The sequence below is a fragment of the Scylla paramamosain genome, chromosome 6, assembly GCF_035594125.1.
Source record: "Scylla paramamosain isolate STU-SP2022 chromosome 6, ASM3559412v1, whole genome shotgun sequence".
Lineage (NCBI taxonomy): Eukaryota > Metazoa > Arthropoda > Malacostraca > Decapoda > Portunidae > Scylla > Scylla paramamosain.
Genome location: NC_087156.1, coordinates 1,844,606 through 1,864,969, shown reverse-complemented (window position 1 = coordinate 1,864,969; position 20,364 = coordinate 1,844,606). Strand labels below are relative to the sequence as shown.

The window sequence follows — 20,364 nt, the reverse complement described above, 5'->3', positions numbered from 1 at the left end:
GAAAAGATAGATAAGGAGTATTATAAGCTAGACAAGTAAGGTCATACACCACTAGAGTAAAACAAGATAACAGTGCCCAACTAGGATACAGGAACCGTCACTCCTCTAGTCAAACCAACCACAGGAGGGATCGAACTCACAACCTTTCGGCCACGTGTCCAACACCTTACCGCAGAGAGAAAGGGATAACGAGTCAGAGGATCTGGTCAGAGAAAGAAGGGGTTGACGGAAAGGGAAGGTAGAGAAAGAAAAGGAGATCAGAGTCCTGGGGGAGGAGGAGGAAGAGGAGGAGGAGGAGGAGGAGGATGACAGGTATGAAGAAGGAAGCAATGATGTAAGAAAAGAGTCGAGGCAAATTACCAGAGAAGCTCCACTATACTCCTCCTTCCCGTCCTTTACAAGTGAGTCAGCCTTTCCGCCGCGCCTCCACGAATACGTAATGTTCTTTCTATTCAAATGCAGACGTCCCAGTGAGGCGCTTATTTGCTTGCCTGGTCCCTTGGTGTCTCGTTTCGCCATATAACCTTCACATCTTTCTTACGTGTCCTCGGCGGCAAGGAGGCGCTAACAAAGACGCTCATCCATACTTCAGAGGCAGTTCGTCCTGCATTCATGCCTTCAGTGTACATTAGCAACAGGACGCGCCAGTCCCTCCAGGCGTCGCTCGGCACCTGCAGTCCCAGTATTTGCTCCCTTGTTGGCGATGCGCGGGGACACCATGCACGCGCCTCCCTTCCTGCGTCCCCTTGCGATAGGTGATCAACAAACAGTATAAAACGAATAATATTTTCCCAACTTGTGTCCCATGAATTATTGGTCCGTGGCACGCTCGCTTCTTTATAAACCGTTGGCACACTTGATCGTGTATGCTCGTTCCTGCCCCCAGCACGTCCCCGGCAGGTAAGTGGCGGAGTGTTATGTGGGGCGTGTTCAGCATGCGGTGGTGCTAGATAAGCGATAAGACAGCGGGAAGCTGCAATACCTCATCAACATCCGTATCTTTCAGATAACGTTCCTGATAAGACTTAACGGTCACACGCCCATGGAGGGACGTGTGTTGCCCCGCCCCGCCCCGCCGCCACGCCCCCCCTCAGTCGTCGCCTACACGTCCGCACCGCCAGAGGGAAGATATTTAGAGTTCCTCCTCGGGGCAGTGTGAGGCCATAGCTCCTCGCTGGCTTCCTTTCTTATGGCGAGTCTGTTCGCTGCATTACATCGTACGATACTGAAACTTTGGTGAAGCCAAGACGGTCTCGGCGCTGCCTCCAGTTTGGTGCAACTGTACACCGCGTTTTCTGTTGAGTGAAGTTCCTTCCATGACAGAGTATTTGGAAATAAGAAAGCATAATACACTTAGAAACAGGTGGTGAAGGAAATCTGTGTGACAAAGGAAACTGAATCAGATTCCAAGATGTACTGACAGGAAGTGAAAAAAAAATATAAAATACACCTGAAAGAAGCGAGTGACTCACTGAAAAGCATCACGAGTGAGAAGACTTGAAAATGAGTGTGATCTAGTGAGTGAGGCGAAGGTAGGTGTCTGATGGGCGGGTGTTAGCACGCCGCGCCTCACCACCATGGAGGAGGACGGGACCGCCTGGTACGCTGACGGGGCCCCAGGGACTCAGTCTGTATTGCAGGAGGGGCCGTCAGACATGCATCTAAAGGACGAGACGCCCCTCGAGGGCCCCCTGGACACACACACGCCCATGGACGCCGCGGACTCTAACGCCCTGACAGCGATAAACGTGGAGGCTCACGTTACGAGTGGCCACCAGGTGGAGGGACAGCAGGGCGCGCTGCTCCCCCTGGAGGAGGTGGATGGGTTTTTCACTTCGCTAGACTCCAGTGGGCGCGAACACAGACCCCGCTACTACAGCCACGCCCACAACCCCAGCCCCAGCCACGCCTTGCAGCAGTACCCGCACAACGCCCACGGTGAGTACCCACTTCCCTGGTTGGTTGCCTGAGTGCTGAGTGCTGAGTGCTGGCCGCATGTTGCCTTCGTCCACCTGGGCCACAAATCTTGCACACCTGGTCACTTATATCCTGTTTTGGGACGAATCAGATAAAGAACACTCACGTCACCACCAGAAAAAAAAGGCGAAGAAACATTCACGGACACGCACACAAATGCACACATTTTTGCTCCACCAAAGCGGGAGTAATAACACAGCTGTCATGTGATCTTATCAGACTTAAGGGGTTTTGCATTTTTCTTGAGAAAGTTTCGCTGAGTGGCGCGGCGGCAAACTGCTGTCAGCTGGAATGACACCGGGCCGGGGCGATCATGCGTCTCGCGTGATTAATGTTCAGTTACGTGAGGTGTTTATAGACGCTAAATGTTACTCTTCTCTTCAATTATGTATAAGTAAAACAGACGGGGAACAAAGAATTAACTGCCATCACCACAGTTCTGTTTGGATGCTGCTGTCAGTTTCGAGATCGGAAAGAAAAATTACATAACGCTGTATCTTCGTGGACTGGCCAAACCCACCACCACCACCAAGGAGGCTGCGGCACACACCCACGGAGATGCAGCGCCTTGATAACCGCGGCAGAGGGGAGGGAAGGGAGGGGAGGGAGGGCAGGGAAGGGGAGAAACTGCCGTTAAAGAAACACGCCTGAAAATGTCTAAAAGCTGAGCCGCGGAGCATAAAAATCACCACAGAAATGTTGTGAATTCGATGACTGCAATGAACTGATGTTAAGCGAGGCAGAGTCCGTCTGTATGTGTGTGTGTGTGTGTGTGTGTGTTAATGAGATAATGGTGAGGAAGTGAATCGGGAATTTTGTGGTAATGGCCGAGGTGATGAGTTAATAATGAATAAACGAGGCCATGAATGCCGAAGGGGGGTTACGCTGTGTTGGTCCGGCCAGGCGAGGCGAGGCGAGGCGGGACGAGGCGGGCGGGGCGGGACTGGACATGGCTGGTCTGGGCAGGGATGGGGAGGAGAGGAAAGGAGAGGAGCGGGGAGGGATGCTTGGTCCGGCAGGTGTTCATAAGCCATTACATCTTATTGAAATAAAAAAAAAAGATAAGGGATACTTGTACGAATACGTTATTAAAGCGGATCGTACATGCATGCACTGCACACACACACACACACACACACACACATGGTCAATAGTCAAGTAATATACCCCACTCACTTCCACTGTCTCGGTGTAGTTGATAGACAGACAGGCAGACAGACATACGTGCAAGGAGAAAGACGGACAAACAGACAGACAGACAAATAAACAGCTATATCGACATGGAGACATTCAAACAGACAAAGACAAAGAAACAAAGGCAGACGAAGAAAAAGAATAAGGAAAAAGAAAGAAAAACACAGAGACTAATAAATAAAGACGTTCACACACACACACACACACACACACACACACACACACACACACACACACACACACACACACACACACACACACACACACGCACACACACATATCAATCATCATTTCTTTCTATTCCTAGAACTTACTGTGTACAAATTCTCAACCATTGACACTTCTTCCGACTCTACCTCTCAGACTCTTCCAATAGATATCTTTAGCACAACCACGCCACACACTCACCCACCCACCCGCTCATCCACTCACCCATTCACCCACTCAGTCACCCATTCAGCTAACCAGACGCCCAGCCAGGTAGTAGTAGTAATAGTAACACGTAGGTCACAGGTACGTGTTAGGCAAGCTACGGCGCCGCCCTTCGCCTCTTCCTCACTCCACAACAATAATACAATAGCATGTGTTGGTGTCTCTCGTGTTGAAGTACATTTTTTTTTCTCTCTCTCTCAATGGGTGTCTTTATTACCAGTGGGGAGGGAAGATGATAGGGATGGCAGGGAGGTGTTGATGGTGGTGGTGGTGGTGGTGGTGGTGGTGGATTTATTGGTGTTTTTCTTCTTCTTTGTCGCGATTGGTGTTGAAGTTGTTGCTGTTTTTCGTTGTTGTTAATGATTATAGTGGTGGTGGTGGTGGTGGTGGTGGTGGTGGTGGTGATAAAAGGCTTGCATATAATAAACCTATTACTAACGCTATTTTTTTTCTTTTTTTGTTGGTCTTGCTGCCTTCTTATTGTTGTTAATGATGGTAGAAGTAGTGGTGGTGGTGGTAGTAGTGGTGGTGGTGGTGGTGGTGGTGGTGGTGGTGGTGGTGGTGGTAGTGATAAAAAGTCTACAATATTGTCACGATTGCGAGATGGATGAAGGGGAGAAGTAGTTGAGGGAGGGAAAGAAAAGGGTGGTGGTAGTGGATTGGAGGATCGAGGCTAACTACTACTTGATACGAGGATAAACTTATTAAATCACTCACTCACTCACTCACAAACTAACAAGCTCACTAACTATTTAAGTGACTGACTAACTGACCAACTAACCTTAACTAAGCCAAACAAACACACATAAAAAGGAATGATGAAAAAAAAAGAAGATGCAACACTTGAAGGAGAAGGGAACATTACAAGAAACAAATAAGAAACAGGGACACAGTAAATGACCATCTCGACACTCACAAGGCAGTTCCTGTATGTGGAGACTGGAATGTGTCTAGACTGAGCGCTGCGTGACACTGGACAAGGCGGGAGGTGCAGCGTGTGGGCGGCAGTCAGTATGCAGGAATGAGGCGACAAGTGCCACCTTGAGAATAAGAGATGCAAGGTGAGCGAAGACAAATACCAGAGTGTCCCTAATGGTGTGTGTCACGATCGCCAGAGAGTATTTAGTGGCGGGTGACTTTGGGAGCGCAGGGAAGGCATGTTTTAGTTGAGTTTAGTGGCGACAAATGTAAAGACTAACTGCGATGATACGTTTCCATCACGCAGTCAGTTTGTGAATGTTAGTAGTAAAATAGAGATGTGATGAATATTAATTATGAAATGATGATATAATATGGAACAAAATTTGAAGTAATTTGAAATATTAAGAAAGGAATTTCAATGGTGAAACGCAATAAACAAAGTTAATAAAGATGTTTTCTGTCTCTTCAGATTTGTACAATGAATATGCATACAAATAGAAAAATGTTTCCTTTTCAGGTACAGAATATGAAAAAAATAAATAAGTCCATAGATATGTAAATAGATAAATAAACACTTAAGTAATTAAATAAATAACAAAGAAAGGTGGAAAGAAAGAAAGAAAGAAAGAGAAAAAAATACATTTCCTACCCCTCATATTTACAAAAAGAAAATTAATAAAAAATAAATAATATAAACAAACCCTTTCCCCAAAAAATAAATAAATAAACAAATAAATAAATAAATAAATAAATAAAAGCAGCACTTTATCCTTTTCACTCACCTTTCCCTCCCCACCTTCCCTTCCCGCGCCTCTCCCTCTCACGCCTCCACTCACCCAACCAAACAACAGTCACGTGAGTCGCAGGTATTACGCCGCGAGGTCACCGGAGACTCGCATAGCAGGTCACGTCAGATATGTCCTGCTCGTCTGTCACCTTCAGTGTTACTTCGCAGGGACAACAAAGGGATGCAGGGGATATCAGAGAGTATCACGCCAACAATGACACTTCGGCCTACCTCACTGCACGCCGCCTCGCCTCGCACCGTTCAGGGGATATCGAAGCTGTCAGGAGGAGGGCGGTCACTGGCTATGGTTACGTGTTCTAGCTAGGCATGGGAAAGGAAGAATGCAGGGAAGGTATACTGTTTAGATGTTGAGAATTGGTCGTCTTCTGGCTTGTATTCTTAAACGGTTTGTTCTCCCAAGGTGGCGACTTCCAGAGGCATGGGGAGGAAAGGAGGTAGGCAAGGTGTGCTGCTTAGATGATGAGAATTGGTCATCTTAAGGCGTGCATTCTTAGATGGTTTGTTATCTCAATACGACTGTTTTCAAAGGCCACAGAGATGATTCCTAAGTCCTCTGATCTGTTTTGAATCTATGAAATGTTAGGTTTTGTAAGGAGACTGTCAGTAGATCAGAGGAATTACGAAGAGAAAAACACGGAACACAGCGAAAGTGAGTACAGAATGTTAACTGACCATCACTGAATATCTTTGCATTAACATACGCAACATTTTTTTATTAAAGTGGTCAAGATAACATATGATAATGCATGGACATCACACACGTCTCCTTTCCTTTCTTTCATGACACAGCGTCTTTCCAGTCTTTCCCTTCAGTATGCAGGTGTGGAGATGTGGAGACGTGGTGCATACGTGTGGAGGAATGGGAGCGTTAAGTAGTGAAGGTATGCAAGTGTACGGGTTTGGAAATGTAATGTGGCTATGTAAAGGTGTCTGAAGGTGTGGAGGCATGCAGGTGTGAAGTTACAGGTGTTGGTGTGAGCAGTATGGGAGTGTAAAAGTGAACATGTGTGCAGGTTTAGAGATAATAAAGTCTATCTATCTATCTATCCAACTATCTATCTATCGATTTATCTATTCATTTATTTATCTCGCTATCTACTTATCTATCTATATACAAATCTACCTACTCAGTAATTACTAATCTATCTGTTTATTTATAAATACGAAGCATCATGAGCTGAGAGGCACTGAATCGCAGTCATTCAGGCGGAGAGACTCAAACTGGTGTGGGAATGAGATAATTACAATACACAATAAACACCCCGCGTGAAGTAAGAGCGAGGCGAGGCGGCGCTGACCACTTAAGCCTTACCTCAGAAATTACCGACACCCCCAACACTTAAACACACCGATCCATTTCTTTCTCCGTGCTGAGGAAATCTATTTTCTTAAACCCTCGCGTTCTTTAATAAAGTTAACGTTCCGACTTACTTCAAATTTACCCTCCCTCTTTACCTCCATCCTTTCCTTCTTTTAGACTCCACACCGTTCTATTCTTTCCTTGCCACACCTCTGTTCTTTCGCTCCACCCTCCTCCTCCACCAGCCTCTATATTTCTCTACCTTTCTCGCCTTCCGTGTTTTCTCCCAGTTCCCTCGCACATGGCTCGTCCCTCCTCCTCCTCAGGCCGACAAAAACCCGATACCCAGGATAACAAGGTGATACTGATAAAGTCTCGGTCGTGGGGGGAACGGCCCGCGCTGGACCTCACCTGGACCAGTTCTGGGGCCAAGAGGCGGGGGATGAGGGAGAGGACTTCGTGAGCTGGCGGGACGCTGGATGGGGGTGACGCTCCGACCTGGGTACTGACGGCTGCCGGGGTGAGGGCGTGCACACGGCGTCACATACCTGGGGCAAAGATGCGCTGATGAAGGGATGGATGCATGGTGTTATGGGGCAAGGGTGTTGTGGTCTCGGCTGATGTGGAACTTTGAACTTTGACTGTTGTGGTTTCAAGTTCAATAAAATGGTGTAGTGCAAATTTAGAGTAGGGTTTTGAGGCACTACTCACAAAATAGTGACTGAGAAATTAAAATTATTTATTGATTGCATTTGTATTTCTCTTATTATAAATAGTCTAGATTTAGTTAAAGGAAATAGTATGTGCCATAGTATTACTGGTCATAAAAAGGTTAAGATTTCCAGACCCCACCGACAATAAAAGGAGTAATTGGGAAGTTAAGATCTTTTAATGTTTAATGATGTGTATTAGTCGTTAGAATCGTTAGTAGCTGAAGTAACAAGTGCCATAGCATCATTACCAATAAAAGGGTTAAGAAGGTGTGCTACATTTCAACACATTTATGGTGGGAAGCAACTACTTCCAGTCGCCTGAAGAAAAAGGTGGATTAAGTAAACCGGTGAACAAGGTACTAGGGAGCAGGTGTAAGGTATGTTGTTTTGTTTACAGATGGTGATGTTTAAGACAGTGTATTGGACTTCAAAACAATTAAATCCTTAGCATCTACATAAAAAGAAAAATGCACAGGTGAACAGTTATAACAGGTGTAAGGTTTGCTATTTGTGTTCCCAGCTGATGATGTTTCATGACTGTGTTGCATTTTGAAACATTTATACGAGAAGCAATTAATTCCTTAACACCTTTATACATAAAGCAAAAAATGCGGAGGTGAACAGGTGAACAAGACGTAAAGTAAAGTATGCTGTTTGTGTTCCCAGCCGGTGCATTTCAAGAGAATGTTACATTTCAGAACATTTATAAGTGATTCTAACATCCTTAACATTTAGACACATGAGGAGAAAGATGAAAAAAGTTTGCGTTCCCAGCTGGTGATGTTTAAGAGAGTGTTACATTTCAAAACAGTGATGAGTGAAACAATTACAACATTCATAACATTTAGATGATATCAGCGACGCTCAAGATTAGCTACTCGTAAAAAAGTCAAGCAAGTCATTTAGGTAAGTTAAGTGAAGCAAACCTTACAGCATTATTAATATCACTCATATTCTGGATGCAAAAAGTAACTGTTTAATAAAGCATATTGTTCTCTGCTCTGACTCAGATTAATCTATAACTTACAGCCTTCATTTGGCAATAAAAGAAAATACAGGGGTAATTTTTGGCCAATTGCAGCCCAGCCAGTCTCACATCGCGGCCACACACTTGCACAGCCTTCCCTTCCGCGCCTCAGTCCTGCCCGCCTGCCTGAGTGCTTGCTTGCATCCTTGCCTGCCCGCACTCCTAACTCAAAATTTTCACTCGCCTGCCTCTTTCTCTTTCTCCGTTCGCTTCCCTGTCTTTCTTACTCGCTCCCGCCTCACCTCCACCACCTCCACCATCTCCACCACCTCCACAACCTCCACCACCCTCACGACACACAGCTCTCCCCTCCTCTCTCTCTCTCTCTCTCTCTCCTTTCACCCCCGCCCCGATCTCCCCGTCCCGTCCCGTCCCGTCCCGCCCCGCCCCGCCCCAGCCCGCCACACAAACACTCCCCACCTGAGGGATAATTACACGTGATGCCCCGCCTCGAACAAGCATAATTTCATGGCTAATAATTTCTGCGTCCGGACTGGAAACAAGCATATTTTCCAGCCAATAATTTCGGCGTCCGGCGCGTTACGGAGTTGAAAATTGTTATTATCACCTGCGCATCTTGAGGCGCGCAGCAAATCCAGGCGGAGGAGATGACACACGCTGGCCCGATGTTGGCTGATACTCGCTATTTACCTTCTGATTTACGGCTGACGGGCTGGTTAGCGCCGTTATTTACGTGTGACGTGTTATTTACTGCAATTACGGTCGGCCCTCCGCTTATCCGCACGCTAATTCGGATAATGGCGAGGTCATTGTGGTTATACGGATCAGGATGAGGTGTTATTGTAGGCGCGTTGGTCCGGAAAGGTTCAGGGACGAAGGATCCCCAGCGAGGAAGATGTCCCGACCGACGGAGGGATTGGAGTCGAGCGCGGGTTCGAGTAAGCGGGGCCCGGCTCGGTATTTATCACACGGCGGCCCCCACCTGCGATAACTTGCCATATCGTTTATCACATTAACGGCAGAGAACAGCATAATAACCGGCTCTCAAAGTGGCCGGAGCTTTGCCAGCCGGGTATTACGCATCCCTTAACACCTTATGGGCCCCGTACCATTGACAAGAGGCTCGTCGGAGGCAACCCATCACGTGGCCACGAACACGGTAATGGAGGTCTGGCCGCCCCTTTTCCTGCACCGAGGCTCGCGCGACCCAAAATTTACAGCGGGTGTGCGTGGGGAATAGCTAAAGTTTGCTGGTGCTTTTCTGTAGAGCTGTTGCGTGGCGTCCTCCCGTGCAGGGATGGCGAGCTGAGGCGCCACAAAGGGTGTGATCGTTTTCTGGGCTTTTGCATGCATTCCACTACATGCACCGCCTCGCCTCGCCTCGCCGCCCCTCGCCTCGTCTTGTCTTGCCGGCCAGACGCATCGTGTGCCTCGCGCTGACTCACATGCAGACGAGAGAAGAGGTTTTGTTTCTCACTTAGAGTCAGCTCGGGGATATAACTGGAGGCTTTACTGTTATGTAGGTGTTTGTTGTTATGATGGTATATGTTGAGGCTTCGGGAAGGGGTCTTTAATATTCAAAGGGACGGAGACTTCACATTGACAGGATATCATTATGAACAGTTAATGACGAGAGTTTGAAGGAGAAATGCACCTTGAGTAAATGCTTCAGGAATTTGTGAGGGACAGTCACCTTCAGTTAATGTATCTTAAAGTTTGAGAGAGAGAGAGAGAGAGAGAGAGAGAGAGAGAGAGAGAGAGAGAGAGAGAGAGAGAGAGAGAGAGAGAGAATGCAACTTTAACAAATGTATCTCGATGTTTGAGAGACAAAGGCACCTTCAGTTAATGTATCTTAAAGTTTGAAGGAGAAATGTACCTTGACCAAATGTAAGAAAAAAAGAAAATACTGGATAAATGTAAACACACGCACACACACACACACACACACACACACACACACACACACACACACCCATATGAAGACCCTCCTCCATACACCAAACACTGAACCTCCCCTCAGTCCACCACTTAGTTCTTCCCTAACTCGCGCCACGTCGCCATTACACTCCTGCATAATATTATAATACTCTTGATGGACACTCAACTGGCCATCTCGACTCTCACTATAGCGTACAACTTCATTATATCCTTCCTTATACGAAGACCCATTCATCCCTGCCGGCTAGCATGGCACCTCGAGGTTCGCCTATGTATCCTCTGTTGTATCCTATGCTCACAAAATATAACACGTTGGTGAGTATTATAATCATTTCCCCCCTTCCCTTATGGTGCACGGGCCACCTCCATCACCCTGCACATGCTACGCGCAGCCTCTCCTTGTCCTGCTTCACCACCACCACCACCACCACCACCACACCACCGCCACATGTTAGCCTTGAAACACTTAGCATGCTATCTCTGCAAGCCTCTCAAAACACCTGTTCTCAAATAGTGTAGTCATATACTCGCCTTTCCGTCACCACCCAAGCCAACTATCTCGGGTTTATTTTGCATAATACGCATCCATGTCATCGTGGGGTATTTATGCTTTACTTTGCCAGCGCTGCCTGAGCAAAGGACTTGTAATAACTGGCTCGTCTAAAATTATAGCACATGGTTACCCAAGGCTGATAAATACCAGTGCGCCAATGTTGCGCCTCGCTGTACTTTTCTCTACACTTACTCAACAGTAATTTTTTCCATAGTGAAAATAATGCGGCCGTTCCTCCCCAGCCCCCGCCCACCTTTCCTCGTGCCCCTGCAGGCGAAGCGCTCAGGCCGCCACCACGCCCTGGCCAGGCCTCCACGCGCCGCCCGGCCACACACTGACACTGGCCAGCGCGGGGCGTCCATACAAGCCTCGGCGGACAGGTGTAGCAAGAGAGACGACCTTCTGTCGTGTCCTACAAAACGGAAATGATAATGAGGACGAAATGAAAAACACTTTCGAATGTCACTTGCCTCCGTGTGAAGGTGGAAGAACGCTGCTTCCATTTGGAGTTCGCGCCAGGCTGGTGCATCTTAAAGTATCATTAATACTTGTATATTGGCTGCCTGTGCAAACTGCCACTGCTGGAGATAACGTCGCCGTGTTCAGTGGAGTTAAGGAACGAGGCTGCGGGAGCGGCGGAGTCCGGCACACACGCAGGAGGACACACAATGTGGACAAACTGAGGCCAAAGTGACGTTCTTCTAATTAAGTCATCTGATGGATCTGTCTCTTCACCTCACCGTCGTCATGGCTCCTCCCGCCGCTGAGGACTTGTGGCTTCGTAAGCCAACAAGAAAGCTCACATATCATCAGCCTCTAAAGACCAATGCCTGTGATCGGTGGCAGGGCAATCCCGCCCTTAACCGCGGGACCACAGGGCACAGTGCAAGGGCGCGAGGCGGGGCGGTGATGCACCTGTCACCCAGTGAGGTGACTTGCATCAGATCATTATCTCCGGCGATGGTGATCTCTATCTCCCGCTAGTGATCACTATCTCTCGGGGTGATCGCTATCTCAGGAGATAATCAGATGCGGAGTCAAATGGTTAATTGCACGAGTTGACAGATTTAGGTTACTATTATCAGCCTGAGTGACGTGGGCGCGGTGGCAGGGCACGGGAAGCCTGCAGACCGGGTGGGCGCGCCTCCCTCAGCCCCGGCCAAGGTCTGCTTCTTATTCAGGACTTGTGTAGGAAAGATGAATGCAATATCAGAATGACCTTAAGAGTCATGAGAGGTGTCTCCTAAACAGGTTACCCACGGGGACACTGCGAGGAGGGGCGCAGGGCCTCCTGTCACCCTCCCACCGTGTCCCCAGCTGGGATGTGCTGGGGTGCCGGGATAGCACAGCGATGACGACACAGAGGACACACCAAAACAAGCGTGTAGCAAAATTATGAACCTCCCACACAGACATTGGACCTTTGAGAAACATTATGTGCTTTATCTTGGCAAACGTTATAGATTTTTTTTTTTTATCATTCGTTTATGGAATGTTTTTACACTACTGTTTCCAACGTGTCTGTGTTTTCCGGGGAAGCAATTATTTTCATTCTTTCTTCCACTTCTTCTGCTATTATGACACGTCTCTGCTCAGCTGTTTGAGTGAAGTTTGTTAGTGTTACTGTTTATTTATCTATCAACAGTTTGGTGTACATTTTCTTTTCATTGATGTATCAGCGTGGCATACGAGTACTCGCGGTATCTCGAATTGTTGTTTATGCGGTGAGGAAATAAGAACGAGCCTCGATCCGCGCCTGTCAAGAAAAAAACAGCCTCGTGGGATGGTTTTCTGAAAAGTCTTGGCGTTTTATTCTTTTTTTCATTATAGTGGAAGTTTTTGGTGTTTTCTAGAGTCCTTTCAAGGTTTTTATGATTCAACAAGAATTCTGAATCATTAGAAGGAGAAAGAAAAAAACATGAGATCCTGACAGATAATTTGTGTGGCTTTCGAAAACAGTCCCAAGGGCAATACAAAGCACTGAAGAATATGAGCTGTAGTGTTCCAAGCAGCGGGGAAGTTTCTCTCTTTTCTCTTCTTTCCCTTCCTTCATTGTGGATCAACACGTGCCACGTTCGCCAGCAGGACGTGGAAGTCTTTATCTTGATACATTCGCATAAGGTAACAAAACAAATAAAAATGTCATGACGCAAGAGGCGGCGTGTCGGGAGGTCCGGACCAATAAGCCCCCAGGATGACGTCTCGCATCCTTCAGGCCACACCGTCACCCAGGCTCCCTCACCCTCACCCCCTCACCCCGTACACACTCCCCTCTTCCCCTTTCCCTCATCCCTCCCACCCGACACACTCCTATCTCCTCCTCACCCTTAGCCCCATCGCCCTAACACTCTCCCCTCTCCCCCTTACCCTCATCCACGCCGCCTTGAAACACTCCCCTCTCCCCTCTCCCCACATTCCCGGCGGTCAGGACGCGACCCATTTGCTGCGGAAACTGTCAGAAAAAGCAACGTGTGAAGTCCACTTGGTGGCAAATGTCTCCTCCTCCTCCTCCTCCTCCTCCTCCTCCTTTTTCTCCTCCTACTTTTCTTCTTTTTTCCTCCTTCTCCTAATACTGTTACTAAATTACTATACTGTCGTCTCTTCTACTAGTCGTTAGTATGGAGCAATTGCCCATTCAGCGTAGTCAGGACCTCAAGATACTGTTATTGTTTCGTCTTCCTTTATATTCCTTTGTATTTCTCTTCTTCCTCTCCCTCCTCCTCCTTCGTGCCCACAACACGCGCCTGGCGAGGTTCAGGAGCCGGGAAGCGATTAGGCTCAACCTAAGTCTCGTCTATGACATGTCTGGTTCTTGTACATGTTTTCTTAAATGTCTTCCCCCCCGTGGTGTGGTCTCTGGGGGGGAGGGAGGGAGGGGCTTGGTGCGCGGCGCCCGCCACACACTTCAAAGGAGGTCTGAGGCGATGGCTTATCTCGCTCATTTTTTTATTGTTTTTATTTGGTGGGTTTGTTTTGAAGCGGAACGTATGATGTCAACGCGGCCAGGCGGAGGCGCTGCCTCGCGCAGGTGAGGGCGGCGCCAGGTACAGCTACTCGTGCTTACATAAATACAGCATAAAACAGTAGTTGTTGTAGGAGCAGCTGTACATGGACTCAAACACCATTCAGCACAAGCCATACAAGAGATCGGCTACCTGGACCTTGACTCTTACTTGAAAATCTAATCTTGTTCTTGCATCTCTAAGTCACTAACGTACGAGTGAGCATGCTTAAATTATGAGCAGTATGATGAACCTGTTTCCGTTGTGCGTTGTTGTTATCATTATTGTTATTTTGTAGCTTTGTTGTTGTTGTTGTTATTACTGTTGTTGTTGTTGTTGCTGTTGCTGTTTTGTTGTTTGTTTGTTTGTGTGTTTGTTTGGTCCACTTGTTTCTCTCCCCTTTGACGAAAACGTTTAATTTCCTGCTGTTATTTACTTTTCCCTCACACTGGTGCTGTTATTCTCTCTCTCTCTCTCTCTCTCTCTCTCTCTCTCTCTCTCTCTCTCTCTCTCTCTCTCTCTCTCTCTCTCTCTCTCACTCCTTTGTTACACCTTCCCCTTTGTTCTTCACGTTGCTAACACTCCTACTGTTATTTCCACAGTTGTCTCATATGTTAAACCCTCTACGTGAAGAACAAACAACAACAACAACAACAACAACAACAACAACAACAACAACAACAACAAAAACAACAACAACAACAGCGGAACTAACACCCAAACACATTTACTAAATCCACAAACGGAGATAAATATACCGTCCTTTCTTTTCTCCCTCTCTTTCCCTCCCCTTGTCCCTCACCCTCTCTCTCTCTCTCTCTCTCTCTCTCTCTCTCTCTCTCTCTCTCTCTCTCTCTCTCTCTCGGTCCCGACAACCTTTTAAATCCATCCCTCGGTTGAAACTCCCTTCGACTACCGGTGCTTTTAAATTTCTCTATCTCCCTCTCTCCGGCAATTGACCGTCGCTCGGGGGCCGTAAGGATGGCGAGGAATGGTCTCTCTCTCCCGACAAACAAAACGGTAAAGTAACGCTGGAGCTGAAATCGAGGTGCGTGCCCCGGCTGAGCGGTGCCGCGGGTCTCCTGGGAGCGGCAGACAGCGAGAGGGATGCAGGGGGAACCGGGCAAGGCAAGGAAAGGCAAGGAAAGGCAAGGCAAGGCAAGGCAAGGCAAAGCGTGTGCTAGTGTTAGACTGGCTAATGGCTGAGGAAGGTTGTGAGTGAGCGTGGTGTGTAGGGGTGATGTAGGTGAGGGAAGTATGTTGGAAATGTAGGTGGTGTGTGTGTGTGTGTGTGTGTGTGTGTGTGTGTGTGTGTGTGTGGAGGGTATTTAAGGGTGTATAGGTAGGTGATGCATAGTAGGGGTATGTGTAGATTGTGTAGGAAATGTTTAGGTGTTAAAAACATATATTTTCTACGGAAGCATGTGTATGGACGATGTTTAGGGAGGCGGGTGTAGTAGGTAAAGATAGTAGGGGAGGTGTATTAAGAGGTATGTAGGAGTACTGTAGAGTGTAGAGAAAATGTATGGGTGATGGAAGTGTAGATTTTGTATAGAGGTGTGTATATGGGATATATAAAGTGTGTGTGTGTGTGTGTGTGTGTGTGTGTGTGTGTGTGTGTGTGATTGGAGGATGATATGTTGATGATGTAGGATGGTGTGCAACGTATGTGTGTAGAAGACTGTATTTATATAGAAGATGTAGAAGAATATGTACAACGTATGCATAAATAATGATATACAAGAATAGCATCATTACCCAAAAAACGTTCATTATGTATAAGGGTGGGTGTAGTACATGTGACAAAAGGTGTACGAGAGACTGTATGGTGAGTGGCAAAACGATTGAAAGCGTATAATAGATAGTATTTATAATGTATAGGGTGGTGGGAGAAGAAAGATCAAGAGACGTACGTACGTAAGAGAGGGTATATGAATTACCGGAAGAGTGACGGGAAAATGTATTATAAGAGAGAGAGAGAGAGAGAGAGAGAGAGAGTTGGCAAGAGGCGTAGTACACAGTTACAGAGGGAAGGAAGGCAGTGAATGGAAGGATGGCGCCACACACGCCTTCTGCTTCCTCTCCAGGCACGTCTTGGAACAAAAGAAACGAAGGAGCCGAGGAACTGCGGAGAAAAATGCTAAAAAATTAACTTTCTTAACACGCTTAGTGAAATTTTACTCTCTGCTTACATAAGTTTTGAATATATCCGTTTACATGCACATTGATAAACAGAAGAAATTGAACAAAAAATAACTATAGGGAAAGAAAAAAACACGTTCTCTGTTTTATTACGTTCACAAGTTACTTTTATAATTTTCTGCTTTCGTCAATTCTAAAATTCTCTCATTCAAACGCGCATTTATAAAGAAAAGAAACTTAACGGTAATAGTAAAGAGATCGGCAAAAAAATACTTTCTCTATTCTATTAAGGTCTCTAAATGTTTCTCGCTCTCTGCTTACGTGGGTTAAAAAATAATAATCTGTATGCATGTTTATAAGCAAAAGAAACTAAATGGAGACTGTAAGCGAAAAAAAAAAAAATCCATCACGTTATCCACACTTGTTGTTCTCTGCTTTCACGGGTTAAAAATCTCTGTTACACACACATCTATAAGTAAAAGAAACTATAAAGATGGGCCAGAGGAAGACAGAAAATAACTTTATTCCTTATTATGTTCTCTTTTCTTCCTTTATTTTCTTTCTTTTTATTCTTTGCTATCGTGAGTTTAAAATCTCTTCCATTGACTTAATAAGGAAAACAACCTTTGCTTGCCTTTCTTTAGACACTAAAAATTTTCCTTATTTAACATCCTTACTGACGCAACGATTCCTTTTCCGTGTTTTCCCCCGGCCTTATTTTCTCGTCTTGGTCGCGGCGGGTCAGTGGCCGAGATGGTTTCCTGTCAACCTGAGGCACCACCACCACCACGGCCACCGCCACCACCACCACCGCGATCCTTATCTCACCATCTCGACGCCCCGCTGCAGTCCGGCACGTCCTCCTCGACCTTATTGTTTGTCATCACCGGCAGCATCTCATTCTAAGTTTTTACTCTCATTTGACCTCCACATATATATGAGTATAAGGACATAGAACATGGGAAGCTGCAAGAAGCCATCAGGCCTACACGTGGCTGTCCCTGCACAAAGCATACCCTCCTATTTCTATCTAGCATAGTCCTCCTTATATTTATCCAGTCTCCTTTGAACGCCTCGTACTGTCTCGGAATTAGTGTTGACTCGCTTTAGCTCACACGATCAAGACAGGCAAGCAGTACAATACAGTATTCTTCATTCTATTACGCTACATTATTGGTCAGTATCTTTAACCACTCAAAAACCTCATCAGGGCTATTTTCGCGTTGTCATGGGTCCCTTCTTTTTCTGTCGGTTTAGAATCCTTGTTGAACTGTAACTAAAATTATGAGAACACTCGTAGAAACTTCAACTACAGTGTGTTAAAAGTATGCAGTAATGAAACGTTTTACAACACAGGCCTTACGTAGATCACAACTTCACCCACTTCACAACTTATCTGTGCATTCTTTCTCTTACCTCTATTGAGCTACACTACATGTCATATTTCCGTCACCACCAAACACAATTTAAAAGACCCCACACCCACTTCACCGCGCAACACTACACCTACTTTCCACCCCATTATGCCGCACTGTATTTCCGCCACACGCCTCCTCGCGAAAGTTTGTTCCCCCACTCACCCTATTTCACCAACTGCCTTAATCTCTCACTTCAATCTTGCTTGCTCCGAACACTTTCCAACACCCAACTTTTTCTCCTAAATTTTAACTCGTCCGTGCTTTTCCCCAAACATCTATACCTGCTCTTACACTTAACTGCCCCGACTCAACTCGCCTTCCAAACCTTCAGCTCCACTCCTCACACCTTTAAACAAACACCTCACTCACTGTCTTTCGTCCTTGTAACACCAGCAGGCTCTCAGGGACACCAATACCTCACACGTCCCCTCAGTAAATGTATACACTCCCTCCTGTTCAGCTCACACGCGTCTGGGAACCTCAGCCCTTGCACCGCTTCCCTCCAGCGTCCCTCCCGCTGCTTCTCGCAAGATTTACTCGGCGCCAGGAACAAAACACAGCTTTGCGTCAAGGAAATGTATGTTCAGGCGATACTTGAGACGCTGCAGCCCACCGCCCCGTCACTATTCGGTCTCCCCCTCTCTCTCCCTTCTCTCTCTCCCTCTCTAAGCTACACCACAGCAAGGAGAAAAGATGCGCGCCAGGCCAATACTACACGGGCTACTGATGGTGAAGGAGACACGTAGTGCATAGTTTTTTTTTATCTTACCATTCTCGTTGACAAAGAGTAAAGGTGCTGTGCTCATCGACGCTCCCGGATCGGTAACGCTGGGACACTTTAAAGATACGGGTTTGTCCGATGCTCTAAAACAAGGAGGAGGAGGTCTTAGGGAGCTCTGAACAGCGTGAAGGAGCTTACGTACGTATATTCTCCCTTGTCAGTGTACGGAGTGTTCTCACGTAAGGCAAGTAAGACATTTATCTGATCCCTGCCTCAATTCCTCCCCGACCTGTTGAAGTTAAAACAAAGTAACCTCTAAGTGTGCGTCTAATTGCATCTATTTGTAGTCAGATCACAGGGTCTCCTCCTCCTCTTACTCCTCCTCTCATCTGTACCCAACACCTCTCGTACCCAACTAACTGCCGCTCTACACGCCTCAGCCAGCCTCCCGTAGCTGTGAGATCCCAGGCATCCTCCTCAGTGTCAGTAATACAACCACACGTAACCTGACAGTGGCGCGAGCAGAAGACATGCTTACAATTGACGTCAACTTTTATCACCTAACATTAGTTCGCTCAATAATAAACCAGTTCAATATTCCTCCCCTTCAAGTTTGTTATTCCTGGCTCGGCTCTCTTCCTCTCCTCTTCCTCCTTCTCTCTCTCCCCTCCTCTTCCTTCTTTTCCTCCTCTCTCTCCAAGTCCCTAAGTTCCCCAGTGCCTTTTACTCCTCCCTTCTTCCCCTTCTCTCCCCTCCCATGCTTTCCCTTTGCACATCTCTCCCGTCCCAACCTCTCTCCCCTTCTCTCTCCTCCCTCTCCCTCTCTCCCTGCGCGCTGCTCTTCGTCATAATCGACCAGTGCCAAGTGTGCTGCTGCAGGCTGGTTGTTGGTGCCACTTTGTGTCATCTCGTGTCACTCAGCGTCATCAGAGTGTCAGTTTAAACGGTGAGGGTGATCCCCAGTGTGGGTGGTGGCGGTGGTGGTGGTGGTGGTGCGGTACTGTCATGATGGTTGCTGCTGCTCCTGTTACTGATGTTGATGTTGGTGTTGTTGTTGTTCATGACTGGTGTTTTTGTTTTGGTAGTGGTGGTGGTGGTGGTGGTTGTGTTGTTGTTGTCGTTGTTGGTGGTATTATTCTTGTAGGTATTGTTGCTATTGGTGGTTCTTGTTCTTAGTTTTCTTGGTTTCCTTGTTCTTGTTCTTGTTATTATATAGAAATGGTGATGGCGTATAAGTGTTTGTATTGGTGATGATGGGAGAGGGTCATGTTGGATGGTGAAAAAAAGAGCTGGTGTTGGTAATAAGGGGGGATGGTGGTGGAAATAGAGATGATACGGAGGTGGTGTTGTTAGTGGTCTAAGGTGATGATGGTGTAGGGGTGATGATAAAGACAATGGTGTTGACTTTAAAGGTAATATGAGTAACGAAAACGACATGACAGCTGAGGGAGTGTTGTCTTGAGTAGTAAGTAAAACAGCACCAGATATACACGATAGCACAAAACAATGCACACCAGACCTAAGAGGGAAAACAACCCTAACTGTATTTATGACTGCATGATCCAGTTAACAAAAATTAATGAATAAAACATGGAGTGAAAATAACGGAAAGCAGAAATGAAACGCAAGAAAATAACTAAACGTGGGTGGCCGGAAAGACGAGGAGGAGGAGGAGGAGAAGGAATAGGAGGAGGGGGATGTTCTCAAATACCCGATGAATGTCTATAGGCAGACTAGTATGACACAAGATGAGGGTGTAAGTCAGCTTGACAGGCGCCCCGCTAATGACGTGTACCTGTCACGCGCTGCAGCTGCCGGGGTGACGCTGCCGTGAACCGCGGTGTCGAATTATACCAGTGTGGTTCTCGTCCTTCCACGGCAGCGACACGGGGAGGCGAGAACGGAAGAGGAAAAGCGGTAAGGGAGGTTCTAGGTTATGGGATAGAGATACACGCCAGATGACTATTGATGGAGGTGGCGGGACACGTCTGGTGACAAGTAATGTCTGGAGTTCCTTTCACTTCCTGAGGCTGAGAGCGAGGCGATGTTCCTGTCGAGGTGCAAACATCACCCCGCTCAGATAAGCCTCCCCTATGACCTATGATTGTACGGAGGGAGACACATTATTGTTTCCGCGCGCTGGCTAATCCCCAGGTGCAGTATTTTTAACACATCCTTCTTGGACGTAAAGATCAAAGCAACAAACGTTCCCGGGTTTGTGACAGTGGCGCGCCGGGACGACCCTCGCACACGCAGC

General features: G+C 46.9%; 1 protein-coding gene across 2 annotated transcripts in view; it reads left to right on the top strand.

The window, feature by feature from the left end:
* LOC135101195 (GATA-binding factor C-like) overlaps window positions 1–20,364 on the top strand; it is a 206,147-nt gene that overhangs the window by 7,151 nt on the left and 178,632 nt on the right. For both annotated transcript variants that reach the window (XM_064004805.1, XM_064004804.1), the window contains exon 2: window positions 1,007–1,938. In XM_064004805.1, coding sequence (XP_063860875.1) covers window positions 1,578–1,938 — 361 coding nt within the window. In that variant the 5' untranslated portion in view covers window positions 1,007–1,577. The remainder of the gene's footprint in view (window positions 1–1,006; window positions 1,939–20,364) is intronic.